Genomic DNA, 17,270 nt, shown 5'->3' with positions numbered 1-17,270 from the left:
TCTTAGAGCAGTTGAGGGATTTTATTTTTATTGTTTAAAAGCCACTTATTTTCCCCAGGATGTCTAATTAAGAGCTTTTAAATATTACTTAGATTTTCCTAATGACTTTCAAATTACACATGAAGTTGCTCTTCTAGGTTCATATTGAATACTAACTATACACACAAACACACATACACACATACATATATAGATCTACACCTCTATACATGCACACAAATATATATGTATTTATAAATATATATAAAAATAGGTTTTCCACTTCTTACTAGGATCTTGAACTTAATTGTGACTAAGGCTCATTCATGGTGGGGATATGAAAAACACTAACCATTATCTTAAACTTACATCTATGATACTGCACTTCAAACTTTGAGGGCATGTTCATGTCAGCAGCTAAATGTACAGTTAATTTTAGCCATGGAAAATGAGACGGCTTGTGAATACCGCTTTGAAATGTTCTCAATGGTAAAGCAAAATAAAGTAAAAGAATCTAAGACAAGTGTTAAAGAGATAGGTGTGCACCTGTGGGTCCGCCCACAGCATTCAGATACTAGCAAAGTGTTTGAAGACTGGAGTTCACAGTACTTACCTTAAGAACTTGATTCTCAAGATAATTCATCAAACAATCAGAATTTGCTATACATTTTCTACATTTCCAACAACGAAGAATACTTATGTCTTCTTGATTATGATTTTGCGTTATCAATTCTTTGCTTCTTTTCATCTGTGGAAAAATTAACACATTTTTAAAAGTTGGAACTGTATCAGATTAAGTGCGATTTTGTAACTCTTACCACATTAGTTACACGTGGATCAAAAGAAAGAGAATTATCATTTAATGAGGTACCTACTAGTAATCAGGTCTTAGCTTAGCAGGACTCTATAAACTATGTCCTGGATTGAAAATTCCATTTACTTATGATGATGATGCGTTTTGTTAGTGATTACCAGCTTATTTTACTTTTGCAGAACATTTTGTGTCTGTTTATTTCCATCTTTCTCTCACTAAAAGTCATAAAAGGCAACTGCTAAAGGGTCAATTAAATAAGTTAATGCAGTGGTTTTAAATGAATCCTAACAAAGAACTACAAATATTCTTCTAAATAGGAAGTTTTAAATACCCACAGCATTAAATTTGAAATACAATAGAATTTATTGAGTTGCAGTTAGTTATGTGAAAATTGGAAGTACTTTAAATTGATGGCAAAATCCCTTAACCTGAATGCAGTAATTTCTCTTGTATATTGTACTCAATGAAACAAAAAGACTTATAGAAGAGCCCTACCAATTTTGTAGTCTACTTTTACACCTGAGATTTTATGTAAATAATGGAAATTAGACCATTTGGGCAGAAGAGTTTCACACGAATAATGATCCCAAAATAGGTGGAGTATATTTATTAACTTGTCTGGTAACCATTTATTAGAAAGAAAGGAAATGTCTACTAAGCTATCCACAAGGGACTGACTAACTTCCCTGGCCACATTTCCTCATTTGTTAGCTCCTTCATCTTTCATCCGTTCATTCAACATTAACTGACAGCTAACCAAATGCCATACAGTGAAGTCAAACTCCAGGGGGCAATAGGCTGAGTAACACTTATTTTCTGTCTTACAGGTGCTTGGAAAGTTTTAAAAAATGATACTTAGGCCCCACTCCTAGAAATTTTAACTTATTTGGAGGTGGGGAGTGAGTTAGGAGTGGGCACTTTTAAAAAAATTATCCCAGGTAATCCTGGATAACTTTTTAAAGTATGGTCAGGTTGAAGACAGAGATGTATTACACAAACTATTAACTAAATTGCAACAGCTCTAAGAACTATAGAAGAGGGAAAACTGATGAACCCTAACCACATTTAAGGATTTAAGGAATCCTGTATAGGAGGGCACAGCATGCCCCTCTTGCAGCCCATCTAGCCCTGACCTTCAGGTAGCTAATTCCAGTTCTGTCTCCACAGATATCATCAGAGCTCATCTCATTTAAATTATGTCCTCAATAATCTCAAGAATATCATAATTTGCAAATGTCTTATCTCCTCCTGCTTGATGTGCCTTTCTTCATTGTTGAAACCCTCTCTATTTGGCACTCCTTTCTTCTCTTAGTATCTTATGTCCCCATCTCCCTTTTAACCACAAATAGTTCTCAGCCAAGATTAGGGACTCCAAGAAGAAGTCCTATCAGAATCAACAATGGAGGAGGTAGGCAAGACGGTAGAGAAGTAGCAGACTGAAATGACATCAGGTCACAGGAGTTCAGCTAGATAGTTATCAAACCATTCCGAACACCTACAAACTCAACAGGAGATCGAAGAGAAGAAGAGCAGCAATTCTAGGAACAGAAAATCAACTACTTTCTGAAAGGTAGAACATGCGGAGAAGTGCATCCGAAGTGACAGGAAGATAGACTGTGGGAGGAGGGGCTGGCTCCCGGCAAGCAGGGGAGCAGCAGAACACAAAATCAGAATTTTCAGAAGTGTGCTCCCCTGAAGGACATTGCTCACGAGGCTAAGTGGGGGTGGAGCCCTCGCAGGGACAGTGTGGTCTCAGGTCCCGCAGAATCACAGAAAGATTGGGGGTGTCTGAGTGTGGCAGAGCTCCCAGCTATTGAAGCGGGGAAGCCAACTACAGAGACAGAGCCAGAGAGTGAGCTCTCAGCTCAGGGTTACCTTAAACTGTGATCTGTGGCACAGCTGGGCAACCCCTGAGCAGGGACCCCACAAGTGGCAGATCTGGGGAGACTCACGTTCCTCCCCCAGGAGGAGCAGCATGGAGCAGGAATTGGCTGGGTTTGGAGACTCCAAAGGGGGCTGTGTGCCAGAGATAGAAATGCTCAGCCACAGGCCAGGTGAGCTTGGAACGTGATCAGATACCAGGGAGACAGGAGTGACTGACCTATTTTCTCTGAGGACGCACTGAGGAGTGGAGCACCAAGCTCTCAGCTCTTACTGCCATTTTCACTCCCATCCTCCAGAGCTCTATGGAAAGCATTCAGGGAACAAAAGAACCGAGCGTGAACCTGATCAGATCTCTTAGCCAGGTCCCTGGAAAGGGTGGTGCAATTCTGCCTCAGGCAAAGACATTTGAGAATCACTGTAACAGGCCCCTCCCCAAAAGATCAGCAAGAACATCCAGCCAAGACCAAGTTCACTGATCAATGAGAACTGTGGAACTCCAGAGCTCAGGAAAGCAACACATAGAATCCATGGCTTTTCCTCCATGATCATTTAGTCTTGTAAAGTTAAATTAAATTTTTTAAAATTTTATGTTTCTTATTCTATTTTTAACTTTTCTTCTTTCCTCTTTAAATGTTTTCAACTAGTTTATCTTAACAATACCTCTCTAAAAAAAATATTTTTAAACCTTCATTATTATAGTCATATTCTATCCCTCATTGTATTTAACCTTATTTTTTGTATACATATAGGTTTTTTCTTTTCTAAAAAAACTTTGAGATACAATTTCTTCTAATAGATCAAAATACACCCTAAATCTAAATTTACACCTTAAATCTAGCACATGGCTTTGTTCTAGTCTCCAACTTGAGCACATTCTCTCTTTCTTTTCCTTTTCTTTCTTTTTCCAACCAAATGATCTTATCAAGTTCTTTTTCAGAATTTTTTAAAATTTTCATCATTACAGGCAATTTCTATCCCTTCACCATGTTCACCCTTATTTTGGTATATATATAAGTCTTTCTTTCTTTAAATTTTTGGGATATAGTTTTTTCTAAGAGACCAAAACACACCCAAAATCAAGTGGGTGGCTCTGTTCTATTCACCAGTCATATATATATATATATATATATATATATATATATATATATATGATACACACACACACACACACATACACACATACACATACATACATACATACATATATATAAATTTCTTTTTAAACCTTTTCTTTGGCCCCGGTTTGGGGGTCTCTTCTGATTTGGTTAGTGTACATTTTTCTGGGGTCTTTGGCACCCTTTGGTATTTTATTCTCTCATTCAAATAGTCTTATCTGCATAAAATGACAAGGCAGAAAACTCACCACAAAAAAACACAACAAGAGGTACTACTGACAGCTAGGGACCTAATCAATACAGACACTGGAATATGTCACAACTAGAGTTCAGAATGACAATTCTCAAGGTGCTAGCTGGGCTTGAAAAAGGTATGGAAGATACTAGTGTGGAGAAATAAAATCCCTTTCTGGAGGAAAAAAAAGAACTAAAATCTAACAAAGTTGAAATAAAAAAGCTATTAATGAGGTGCAATAAAAAATGAAGGCTCTTACTGCTAGGATAAATGAGGCAGAAGAGAGAATTAGTGATATAACAGACCAAATGATGGAGAATAAAGAAGCTGGGCAAAAGAGAGACAAACAAGTACTGGACCATGAGGGGAGAATTCAAGGGATAAGTGATACCATAAGACGAAACAACATTAGAATAATTGGGATTCCAGAAGAAGAAAGAGAGAGGGGCAGAGGTATATTGGAGCAAATTATAGTTAAGAATTTCCCTAATATGGCAAAGGGAACAAGCATCAAAATCCAGAGGTACAGAGAACCCCTCACAAAATCAATAAAAATAGGTCCACACCCCGTCATCTAATACGAAAACTTACAAGTCTTAGTGACAAAGAGAAAATCCTGAAAGCAGCTCGGGACAAGAAGTCTGTAACATACAATGATAGAAATATTAGATTGGCAGCAGACTTGTCCACAGAGACCTGGCAGGCCAGAAAGAACTGGCATGATATATTCAGAGCACTAAATGAAAAAAATATGCAGCCAAGAATACTATATCCAGCTAGGCTGCCATTGAAAACAGAAGGAGAGATGAAAAGCTTCCAGGACAAACAAAAACTAAAAGACTCTGCGAAGACCAAAACAGCCCTACAGGAAATACTGAAAGGGTTCCTCTAAGCAGAGAGAGAGCCTAAAAGTAGTAGACCAGAAAGAAATAGAGACAATATACAGTAACAGTCACCTTGCAGGCAATACAATGGCACTAAATTCAAATCTTTAATAGTTACCCTGAATGTAAATGGGCTAAATGCCCCAATCAAAAGACACAGGGTATCAGAATGGATAAAAACATAAGGCCAATTGATATGCTGTCTACATGAAATTCATTTTAAATCCAAAGACACCTCCAGATTTAAAATGGGGGGTTAAACAATTTACCATGCTAATTGACATCAAAAGAAAGCTGGTGTGGCAATCCTTATATCAGATCAATTAGATTTTAAGCCAAAGACTAAATAAGGGATGAGGAAGGACACTATATCATACTCAAAGGATTTGTCCAACAAGAAGATCTAACAATTTCAAATATCTATGCCCCTAACATGGGAGCAGCCAACTATATAAACCAATTAATAACAAAATCAAAGAAAGAAATTGACAATAATACAAAATAGTAGGGGACTTTAACACCCCCTTCACTGAAATTGACAGATCTAAGCAAAAGATCAACAAGGAAGTAAAGGCCTTAATTGACACACTGGACCAGTTGGACATCACAGATATATTCAGAACATTTCATCCCAAAGCAACAGAATAACACTCTTCTCTAATGCACATGGAACATTCTCCAGAATAGATCACATCCTGGGTCACAAATCAGGCCTCGACCGAAACCAAAAGACTGGGATCATTCCCTGCATATTTTCAGACCACAATGCTCTGAAGTTAGAACTCAATCAAAAGAGGAAAGACGGAAAGAACTCAAATATATGGTTGCTAAAGAGCTTCTGACTAAAGAATGAATGGGTCAACCAGGAAATTAAAGAATTGAAAAAATTCAGGGAAACAAATGAAAATGAAAACACAACTGTTCAAAATCTGTGGGACACAGCAAAGGCGGTCCTGAGAGGAAAGTATATAGCAAAACAAGCCTTTCTCAAGAAACAAGAAAGGTCTCAAGTACACAACCTAACCCTACACCTAAAGGAGCTAGAGAAAGAACAGCAAAGCAAGCCTAAACCCAGCAGGAGAAGAGAAATAACAAAGATCAGAGCAGAAATCAATGAAATAGAAACCAAAAGAACAGTAGAACAAATCAATGAATCTAGGAGCTGGTTCTTTGAAAGAATTAATAAAATTGATAAACCCCTGACAAGACTTTTCAAAAAGAAAAGAGAAAGGGCCCAAATCAATAAAACCATGAATGAAAGAGGAGAGACAACAACCAACACCAAAGAAATACAAACAATTATCAGAACATATTATGAGCAATTATACACAGCAAATTTGACAATGTGGAAGAAATGGATGCATTCCTAGAGACATATAAACTACCAAAACTGAAACAGGAAGAAATAGAAAACCTGAACAGACCCATAACCAGTTAGGAGATTGAAGTAGTCATCAAAAATCTACCAACAAACAAGGGCCAAGGGCCAGACAGGCTTCCCAGAGGAATTCTACCAAACATTTCAAGAAGAATTAATACCTATTCTCCTGAAACTGTTCCAAAAAAAAAATAGAAATGGAAGAAAAACTTCTAAACTCATTTTAGGAGGCCAGCATTACCTTGATCCCAAAACCAGACAAAGATCCCATCAAAAAGGAGAATTACAGACCAATATCTTTGATGAAAACAGATGCAAAATTTCTCATCATAATACTAGCCAATAGGATCCAACAGTACATTAAAAGGATTATTCATCACAACCAAGTGGGATTTATTCCTGGGCTGCAAGGTTGGTTCAACATCTGCAAACCAATCAATGTGATACATTAATAAAAGAAAGAACAAGAACCATATGATATTCTCAGTAGATGCTGAAAAAGCATTTGACAAAGTACAGCATCCTTTCTTGATCAAAACTCTTCAAAGTGAAGGGATAGAGGTTACATACCTCAGTATCACCAAAGCCATCTATGAAAAACCCACAGCAAATATCATTCTCAATGGGGAAAAAACTGAGAGCTTTTCCCCTAAGGTCAGGAACATGGCAGGGATGTCTACTATCACCACTCTATTTAACATAGTACTAGAAGTCATAGCCTCAGCAATCAGACAACAAAAAGAAATTAAAGGCATCTGAATCAGCAAAGAAGAAGTCAAACTATCACTCTTTGCAGATGATATGATACTTTATGTGGAAAACCCAAAAGACCCAAAACATCAAAACTGCTAGACTCATACAGGAATTCAGTAAAGTGTCAGGATATAAAATCAATGCACAGGTATCAGTTGCACTTCTATACAACAGCAGCAAGACAGAAGAAAGAGAAATTAAGGAATCAATCCCATTTACAAATGGGTGTAATTGCACCCAAAAGCATAAGATACCTAGGAATAAACCTAACCAAAGAGGCTAAGAATCAGTACTCAGAAAACTATATAGTGCTCATAAAAGAAATTGAGGAAGCCACAAAGGAATGGAAAAGTGTTCCATGCTCATGCATTGGAGGAACAAATATTGTGAAAATGTCTATGCTACCTAAAGCAATCTACACATTTCATGCAATCGCTATCAAAATTCCATCCATTTTTCTCAAAGAAATGGAACAAATAATCCTAAAATTTATATGGAACAAGAAAATATCCCAAATAGCCAGAGGAATGCTGAAAAATAAAGCCAAAGTTGGTGGCATCACAATTCCAGACTTCAAGATCTATTAAAAAGCTATCATCATCAAGACAGTACTGGCACAAAAACAGATACATAGATCAATGGAACAGAATAGAGAGTCCAGAAATAGACCCTCAATTCTATGGTCAACTAATCTTCAACAAAGCCGGAAAAGGACGTCCAATGGAAAAAAGACAGCCTCTTAAACAAATGCTGCTGGGAAAATTGGACAGCCACATGCAGAAGAATGAAACTGGACCATTCCTTACACCACACACAAAAATAGACTCAAAATGGATGAAAGACCTCAATGTGAGAAAGGAATCCATCAAAATCCTTGAGGAGAATAGAGGCAGCAACTTCTTCGACCTCAGCCGCAGCAACTTCTTCTTAGAAACATTGCCAAAGGCAAGGGAAGCAAGGGCAAAAATGAACTACTGGGACTTCATCAGGATCAAAAGCTTTTTTTTTTTTTTTTAAAGATTTTATTTATTTATTTGTCAGAGAGAGAGAGAGAGAGCAAGAGCGAGCACAAGCAGACAGAGTGGCAGGCAGAGTCAGAGGGAGAAACAGGCTCCCTGTGGAGCAAGGAGCCCAATGTGGGACTCGATCCCAGGATGCTGGGATCATGACCTGAGCCGAAGGCAGCTGCTTAACCAACCGAGCCATCCAGGCATCCCAAGATCAAAAGCTTTTGCACAGCAAAGGAAACAGTTAACAAAACCAAAAGACAACTGACAGAATGGGAGAAGATATTCACAAATGACATATCAGATAATGGGTCAGTATTCAAAATCTATTAAGAACTCATTAAACTCAACACCCAAAGAACAAATAATCCAATCAAGAAATGGGCAGAGGACATGAACAGACATTTCAGCAAAGAAGACATCCAGATGGCCAACAGACACATGAAAAAGTGCTCCACATCACTCGGCATCCGGAAATACGAATCAAAATCACAATGAGATACCACCTCACACCAGTCAGAATGGCTAAAATTAACAAGTCAGGAAATAACAGATGCTGGTGAGGATGTGGAGAAAGGGGAACCCACCTACACTGTTGGTAGGAATGCAAGCTGGTGCAACCACTCTGGAAAACAGCATGGAGGTTCCTCAAAAAGTTGAAAATAGAGCTACCTTATAACCCAGCAGTTGCACTACTCGGTATTTACCCTAAAGATACAAATGTAAGGATACAAAGGGGCATGTGCACCTGAATGTTTCTAGGAGCAATGTCCACAATAGCCAAACTATGGAAAGTACCTACATGTCCATCAGCAGATGAATGGATTAAGAAGAGGTGGTATCTGTATACAATGGAATACTACGCAGCCATCAAAAGAAATGTAATCTTTCCATTTGCAATGATGTGGATGGAACTAGAGGGTATTATGCGGAGCAAAATAAGTTAATCAGAGAAAGACAATTATCATATGATCTCCCTCACATGAGGAATTTGAGAGGCAGGATTCGAGGTTTGGGGGCTAGGGAAAGAAAAAAATGAAACAAGATGGGATTGTGGGGGAGACAAAGCATAAGAGACTTTTAATCTCAGAAAACAAACTGAGGGTTGCTGGGGGAAGGGGGATATGCAGAGGGTGGTTGGGTTATGGACATTGGGGAGGGTATGTGCTATGGTGAGTGCTGTGAAGTGTGTAAACCTGGCAACTCACAGACCTGTACCCCTGGGGCTAATAATATATTATATGTTAATAAAAAATAAAAAATTTATTAAAAAAAAAGAAACGGGTAGTCTTTATAACTTATGTAATGATATAACTTATATAAAAGAAAAACTAGCTCCAAAAATATAATACAACTTTGACATACCAAGTAGACAAGGATACATAAAATGGATATAAGAAAATTATATACCAATTTATTTGTGAACATGGATGCTAGAAGCCTAAATAAGATACTAGCCAAGAGAACCCAACAATTAAAACAAAGTTTTATGACCAAATAAGATTATTTTCAGAAATTCAAGGAATGTATAAAATGGAAAAGAAATCTATTCAATATATTCAACAAACTAAAAGATTCAAAGGAAAAAACACACAACCACCTTACAAGATGCAAAATAAAACTTGTGAAATTCCACACTTACTCATCATTAAAAAATGAAAATATTTAGCATTGTAGACACAGAAGGAAGTTTACCTAACTTGACAAGGAAGGAATTTATTGAAAACTTCAGTAATTATTATATTTGATCACAAAACTTTAAAAGCATCCCCTGAAAGTCAAGAAGACAATTTTGCTCACTATTCACCATATTATTCAACTTCACAGCAGAACTATTAGCTAACACAATTGAAGGAAAGTAAGGAAAAGGCTCAAGGACTAAAAAGAGTTAATAAGTGAAAAGGAAACTAAATTTCTGTTCTAATACATGACATCATTTTTCCTTTTTTGGGCTGCAGATATTTCCAACTTCTTAGGACTACGTAAATCACAGTGGTTAGCAAGTTTGTTCCATGATACTGAGGAGCAAACATGTATGGATAAACATTTCTATCACACACACACACACACACACACACACAATTTCTCAGTTCCCTTACCACACTGCTCATTCTCTTGATTTTCAGCTCAACTACATCACTTTCATGTACTTGGTACTGTATATAAAACTTTTATATACTGGTATATGTATTTGCCTTAAGCTGTTAAAATTCAACTTTTTAAAAAAGATTTTATTTATTTTAAAGACAGAGAAAGAGAGCATGAGCTTGTGGGTGGGGGAGGGGCAAAGGAAGAGGGAGAGAGAGAATCCTAAATTGACTCTATACTGAGCATGGAGCCTGACCCCAGGGCTTGATCTCATGACCCTGAGATCATGACCTGAGCCTAAATCAAGAGTCAGACCCTTAACAGATGAGCCACCCAGGCACCCCTAAATTCAGCTTTCTGATTTACATTCAATACTTCCAGTATTATTAATGAGCAGAGAGACACCTCCCACCCCCTTCCAGTACATTTCTTACCAGTTTACATGATAAGAATAAAAATCATGGGAAATACTTTCCCACACCGTTTTCCTTATTTGAAGGACATAGTGCGCTATTGAAAGAAATCTTCTAGGACACAATGTTACATTTAAAAATAAGGTAATGCAGTGCTAGTAATATACTAATTCTCCTTTAGAATTGATTTCTCAGTCTAAGTACTTATTTATGGATACATGTACTCACTTTGTGAAAATTCATCAGGCTGTACACTTGCGATCCATTTCCTCTTCTCTATGTAATAACTTTCAATATAAAAATTACATTAAAAACTTGTAGCGACTTCAAAGTCAGTCTTTGTTGCCCTCTCCCCTATCATAAAATCCCATGGTTGCCTCTATTTTGAGAAAAGTGGGTAAAGAATGCTCAATATGGAGCAATGTCTATAGTGGTAACTTTCATCATTTAGTTCTGGTTATGAGGTCAGTTTTTATGATAGATGGAAGTCAAGGAATTCCAACGTGAATGAGACAAGGAATCAGAGATGTTTTCCTACCTCTGCTTAGAAGGGGATTACATTACCAGGGAAAACTGGAGAATGCAGAAAATATAACAATGTGCCCCTGCTGGCCTCTCATTATAAAACCAATGTGCCAAAAATCAGTTCATACATGGAGACAGTCCAAGCCCCTTTCACCACCAAAGAACTGGTTAAACGCTAAAGGAGACTTTTGTAATTCAAACCCTGAACAAGTTGCGGTGGGTTAAGATAGAAAAAGCTAATGTTAAGGCTTCTCACATAAACATTATAGTTCACAATGTGCTACTTTTCCACACCAACTTCAAATCTAACAGGAGACAACAACAAAAAAATACACTTTCATGTTTCATGCATAGAACTTTGTATTCTAATTTTGTATCATAATAGTACAAAAAAGAGACAGTTTTAAATCAGTGATTTCCAGCAGTTTCATCATCTTTATATATTATTATCTAAAATTGGGGCAGAGAGAGGGAGAGATGAATAGGTGGAACACAGGGGAATTTTAGGGCAGTGAAACTACAGTTTGGAATACTAGAATAGTGGATACATGATGTTATATGTGTGCTAAAACCTACAGAACCATATATAACATGAAGAGCAAACCCTACTGTAAACAATGGACTTTAAAAATAATACATCAATATCCTTTCATTAATTCTAACAAGTGTTTCACATGAATAGTAGATGTTAATAGGAGAAACTGTACAGGGGGAGAGGAATGCATGGGAGTTTTCTTTCTGCTCAAATTTTTTTTATAAAGCTAAAACTGCTCTAAATATAAAGTGTATTAATTAAAAATATATAATTATTTTGATGTCTAGTAATAGCATTATTTACTCAAAGTTATTAGTATTCATTAACAAAACAGGGTAAATTTATTTTTGCCTTGGTTATTTAAATAATTCAAAATAGCTCTTCCTCTGAAATTTGATACAATATTGGAAAATATACAAAAAATTTCTACATTGTAGAACAGGTATGGTACCTGTTTAGGGTTACTGAAATGCCATAACAGAATACCACAGAATTGGGTGGCTTAAACAACAGAAATTTATTTGCTCAAGTTCTGAAGACTAGAAATCCACTATCAGAGTGCCAGAAATTTGGGTCTCTCTTTTTAGCTTCCAGACAGCTGCTTTTCCCCTGTATCTTCACATGGACTTTCTACAATCCATGTACATTTCTGGTGCATCTTTCCATTCTTATTAGGATAGCAGTCCTATTAGATTATGGCCTTACCCTTATGATCTCATTTAACCTTAGTTACAGTTTTGAAGGCTGTATCTCCAGATACAATCATATTGGGGGTAAGCATCTGGACACATGGATTTGGTAGGGTAGCCTTGGGGGCAGAGTTCAGTCTACATTTCTTCCTCTGGTCTCCAAAACACATGCCCTTCTCACATGCAAAATACATTCACCCTATCATTCTAACAGCTCCAAAAATCTTAACCTATTCCAGAATCAATTCCCATTCCCAAGTAGCATCTAAGTCAAGAATGGGTGACACTTGAAGTATTCCTGAGGCAAACTTCTTCTACAGCTGTGAACCTGTGATACCAGAGTAATTATGTGTTTCTAAAATAAAATGGTGGGACAAGCAGAGGATAGACACAGTTCTATGCATGAAATATAAAACTGACTTTTTGTTGTCTGGTGTTTTAAACTTAAAAAAAAAAAAAAGAAAAAGTCAATGGAAAAAGAAAATTCTGAAAGAAAAGAGGAGACAAGTCCCAGGCAAGTTCAAAACCTATCAAGCCAAATTTAATTGGATATTAAGGCTCAACAATAATTTTCTTGGGCTCAACGCTCTGCCCTTGAGGGCCCACCAAGGTGGTGGTTCTGTCTTCTGTCCACTGTGCAGGCTGCTCAGCACCCTTGGCCATGGGAGGCAGTCTTGCCCCTGAAGCTATGAGCAATGACAGCCCGGACAAACTGCAAAGGTGGCCCCACACTATGAAGCTCGGGAGAGGAAAGCCTTGCCCTCTAGGCCTGTGTATTCAGGGCCTGGATGGACAATGGCAATCCTGCTAATCTCAGTTACCCTCATGGTTATTGTTCACTTTTCTTGAAGGATAAGATGTGTTCATAGCTGGATAGCTCTTTATCCTGTTTTATAAGATCCCATAAATTTAAAAGCCTTTCCTTCTTCTGCCCTCTTTAGTTCAAACTGGCAATGTCTCTGCTGGTATGATCTCATCTCTATTCTTTGTGTTTGTTGAAAAGGCTAATTAGATCCAAAGGTAATCTCTTTTGGAGGAATTAGGACTAGATTCCTATTGGATTAGGGCCTGATCCTTGACCTCATTTAACCTTAATTACCTCCTTAAAGGCCTAACTCCAAATAAAATTACATTAGGGGTTAGGGCTTCAACATATAGATATGGGGAGAGAGGGAAGACAATTCAGTCCACAACAGTACCTAGCGATACCACGCCAGTTTTCTCAACTTTCACATTATTAGAATGCTCATGTTTTATTGTGTTTCCTGTTAAAGAATGTGTAAAAGTAAAGTTCTGGCATAAAAGAAAATATTTAGTTCATAACTCCTTAAAAGGTAAAATTTATCTGCTAGTGAAAAAGAAAGAAATATGGCCAAAGAATTTGCAGGTCTTATCTATTATTTATGAATTTCTTAAAAATTAGCACCAAAGGATGTAAAATTGGTAAAAATGTGACATGAGTATTGCATACTAAATTAGAAAATAAAACACTAAACTGATTTAGCCAATTCAAACCATCTCAGAGGGAATAATATTTCTAATTTTTTTTTTTAAAGGAAAAGCTATAGTAAAGGTTGATGTCAACCTCAACCCTCAATACCATGTTAACTCAGCAGAGTGGATGTTGCTATTACGTTATATAATAATGAAGTATCTATACCCCTCAGGTCTGCTTTAGACTGGCTGGGAAGCAGTACGTCTATAGATAAACATGTCGGCGGGCGTCTATTTTCTGCTGATGAGATAGGATTCCTCTTTAATGTACAACCAAAACAGACATTAGCTCTTATAAAGCAATGATTCCATGAAGAAGAAGGAAGGAAGGAAGAAAGGACGGAAGGAAAGAAGGAAAGAAAAAGAAAGAAGAAAGTCAGTCTTACTCATTTGTAATGATGACAGCAGTAAAAAATCAGAACTATTAAAAGAAATTGGAGTATTTTTATTTTTTTAGGATTTTAATTATTGATTTGAGAGAGGGAGAGAGAGCATGAGCAGGGGTGGGGCAAAGGAGAAGGAGAAGCACACTCCCTACTGAGATGGGAGGCAGACTTGGGGCTCAGTCCCAGGACCCTGGGATCATGACCTGAGCTGAAGGCAGATGCTTAACAGTGAGCCACCAGGCACCAAGTAGTTCATATACATATGTATTTATTTCCTGTATATATAAGGTTAACAAAAAATATATTGATGTCTGGCAGGATTTTTAGAGAATGACTACTAAATGATTTTTTAGAGCATGATTTTTTAGAGAATGACTACTAAAATCAGAGAGAAAATGACTTACATAATAGGTATATTCCACTACTGGTTAAGAAACACACTGGTCATACCTTCTGGGGCTTAAATTTAAAATGTGTATATGGGGGCACCCAGGTGGCTCAGTGGGTTAAGCCTCTGCCTTCGGCTCAGGTCATGATCTCAGGGTCCTGGGATGGAGTCCTGCATTAGACTCTCTGCTCGGCAGGGAGCCTGCTTCCTCCTCTCTCTCTCTCTCTCTCTCTGCCTGCCTACCTCTCTGCCTACTTGTGATCTCTCTGTCAAAATAAATAAATAAATAAAATCTTAAAAAAAAATGTGTATATGATTTTTTTTTTTCTTAAAACATAGTGGTGTATTTTTAGCTTTTAGACTAAAGCGTAGTTTGTCAACTAAAGGTCGTATATACTAGTATATACTAGCAGTGTTTGGTACATTCTGCCTCCAAAAAATGAGAAGGATTATTCCTTTTGCAATATAAAATGCAGACTGTTCTTAATGAAAAAGAAATCTCATTGTTACATAGGACACAATAATCCCAGGAGTAATCCATGACTATTTTACAGAAGTGGGCTTTGGAAACATGATTGTGAACATGAATAGAACACCTAATGTAGTAACTCTAGTGAGAATAACCTGCACAGATATTATTTTGTACACTGACGTCAGGTCAGCTCTCCTTGCTGATGGTTGATCTTGATAAGTGTTGTCAACACAGAAGAATAAAATATGCCCAAATCCAAGCAAGCCAATGAAAAGAAGAATAACATTGTAATCAATTGTCAGTAAAAAGTTAAAAAATACAAATGACTGAGTTTTCAAAGTAATAAACAGCCACTATATTTGTTTGTGACCTGTGTAATAACACATCAGGACCCAAAAGTAACCTTATGCTAAGCAAAAATTAGAAAGGGGTCTTATAGATATGACCAGATCCCTATGGAATGTATATGCCTTATGGGGATCTGTAGTAATTTCTGGAACACACGTTATTTGGTGAAAGCTAGCTTACAATTCAGCATTCCTCTTCCATTAGTTTCCAGTCTTTCTCAAGGGTATCAGATCCTGTATAAGTACAAATAAGATACTGAATTGGCTGACTTCTAAACTGCCAATTCTGCAATTCTAGACTTAGTAGCTATAGTGACTAAAACAGCAGTTAGAGCCAGCAAATTATTAATTCTAAAAATATCTAAGTCACAAATCACAGAAAGAGAACTCAATTTTCTTTAGTAACTGTTGATGTCACACACTTCTGGATTCAAACATGATAAAGTCAATTTCAACAGCTTTATTTAAATGGTGCTGCACATACTTATGTATTCACATCCAGAAACATTGAATTTGAAAATCATCCAACTTTTGTTGATAGCCAAGTACTAAGGAGTTCACGCTACCTCCTCTCCATCTACCTACCTTTCACCCATCCTCTCTGCTACCTCCCCTGGAAAAGCTGAACTCTTAGGCATGATGCAAAGCATATTTAACTTCAAGAAGAAAAGGCAGTATGAATCTGAAGTTGCAGTAGCTACCCAGTTACTTCCTACCTTCTCCTGTAACTACATACAGTTACATACTACAATGCAATACCACCTCTTTATTCTTTTAAATTTCTCTTTTTTTTCCTTTTCTCTCATACATATACCTCAGGCACTCAGTCCTGAATGCTCATTGCAGTTTTTCAATACAAGTCATACTTTCAAGAATTGAAAAAAAAAAAATTGTTAAAGTAGCACATTTTGTTAACTTTTGTATTTTGATTAATTTTGTCCATTTTAACTGCTACCATTCTTTGGTAAAAGAATGAACGAATTGGGGCACCTGGGCAGCTCAGTCAGGTAAGTCTATGACTCTTCATTTCAGTTCAGATGGTGACTCAGGGTCATAAAATTGAGCTGCATAACTGGCCCTGTTCTGGGCATGAAAACTGCTTAAGAGTCTCTCCCTCCCTCTGCCCACACTCCTCCCACTTATACACACACATGCACATGTGCTCTTTCTCTCTGTGTCAAAAAATTAAAATTAAAATTAAAAAAGAAGGAATGAATTCTAAAGATGAATGGAAATAATAGTGTGTAGGACCCATATATTCACTAATTTCTTCATGCTACTTTCTAAGGGGGAAATATAAGAAAAAGTAGAAATTACATACAGAATTAACAGAACTGTAAGGAGAGCAAAATACACTTTAAAAATAAATGGTGTGCTTTTGTATTCACATGTAAATACTAGAAATCACCACAGAGTAAGTATGCCATTTTTTTTATTTAAAATTTTTTATTTTTTATAAACATATAATATATTTTTATCCCCCGGGGTACAGGTCTGTGAATCGCCAGGTTTATCCACTTCACAGCACTCACCATAGCACATACCCTCCCTGATGTCCATAAAGGTCTGCCATTTTTTGTTTCAGTAATAGATTTAGTCATTTTGGAGATTTTTGAGGCATCTAAAATATGTTTAATGTATTTTAAATAAAACTGCCAATAATATCCCTAACTGGACTGAGAAGAGACAGCAGAAAGAAGAAAATAAAATCAGGAGATTGTTTAAATTCAATTTTAAGTTGTGCTTTGAAGCTACAGATACTCATTCATTCAATAAGTATTTGCCAGGCATCTACTATTTCGTCAGGGAATATGAAGAATAACAAACACATGTACTGTGAAAACATATGAGACGTTAAGAGGGGTTCTAAGCCAGCTGGGTGAG

General features: G+C 36.9%; 1 protein-coding gene across 2 annotated transcripts in view; it reads right to left on the bottom strand.

The window, feature by feature from the left end:
* RNF180 (ring finger protein 180) overlaps positions 1-17,270 on the bottom strand; it is a 199,534-nt gene that overhangs the window by 167,975 nt on the left and 14,289 nt on the right. For both annotated transcript variants that reach the window (XM_059175084.1, XM_059175086.1), the window contains exon 2: positions 593-727. In XM_059175084.1, coding sequence (XP_059031067.1) covers positions 593-727 — 135 coding nt within the window. The remainder of the gene's footprint in view (positions 1-592; positions 728-17,270) is intronic.

Source organism: Mustela lutreola, chromosome 5 (genome assembly GCF_030435805.1).
Source record: "Mustela lutreola isolate mMusLut2 chromosome 5, mMusLut2.pri, whole genome shotgun sequence".
Classification (NCBI taxonomy): domain Eukaryota; kingdom Metazoa; phylum Chordata; class Mammalia; order Carnivora; family Mustelidae; genus Mustela; species Mustela lutreola.
This window is presented reverse-complemented; position numbering and strand designations above follow the sequence as displayed.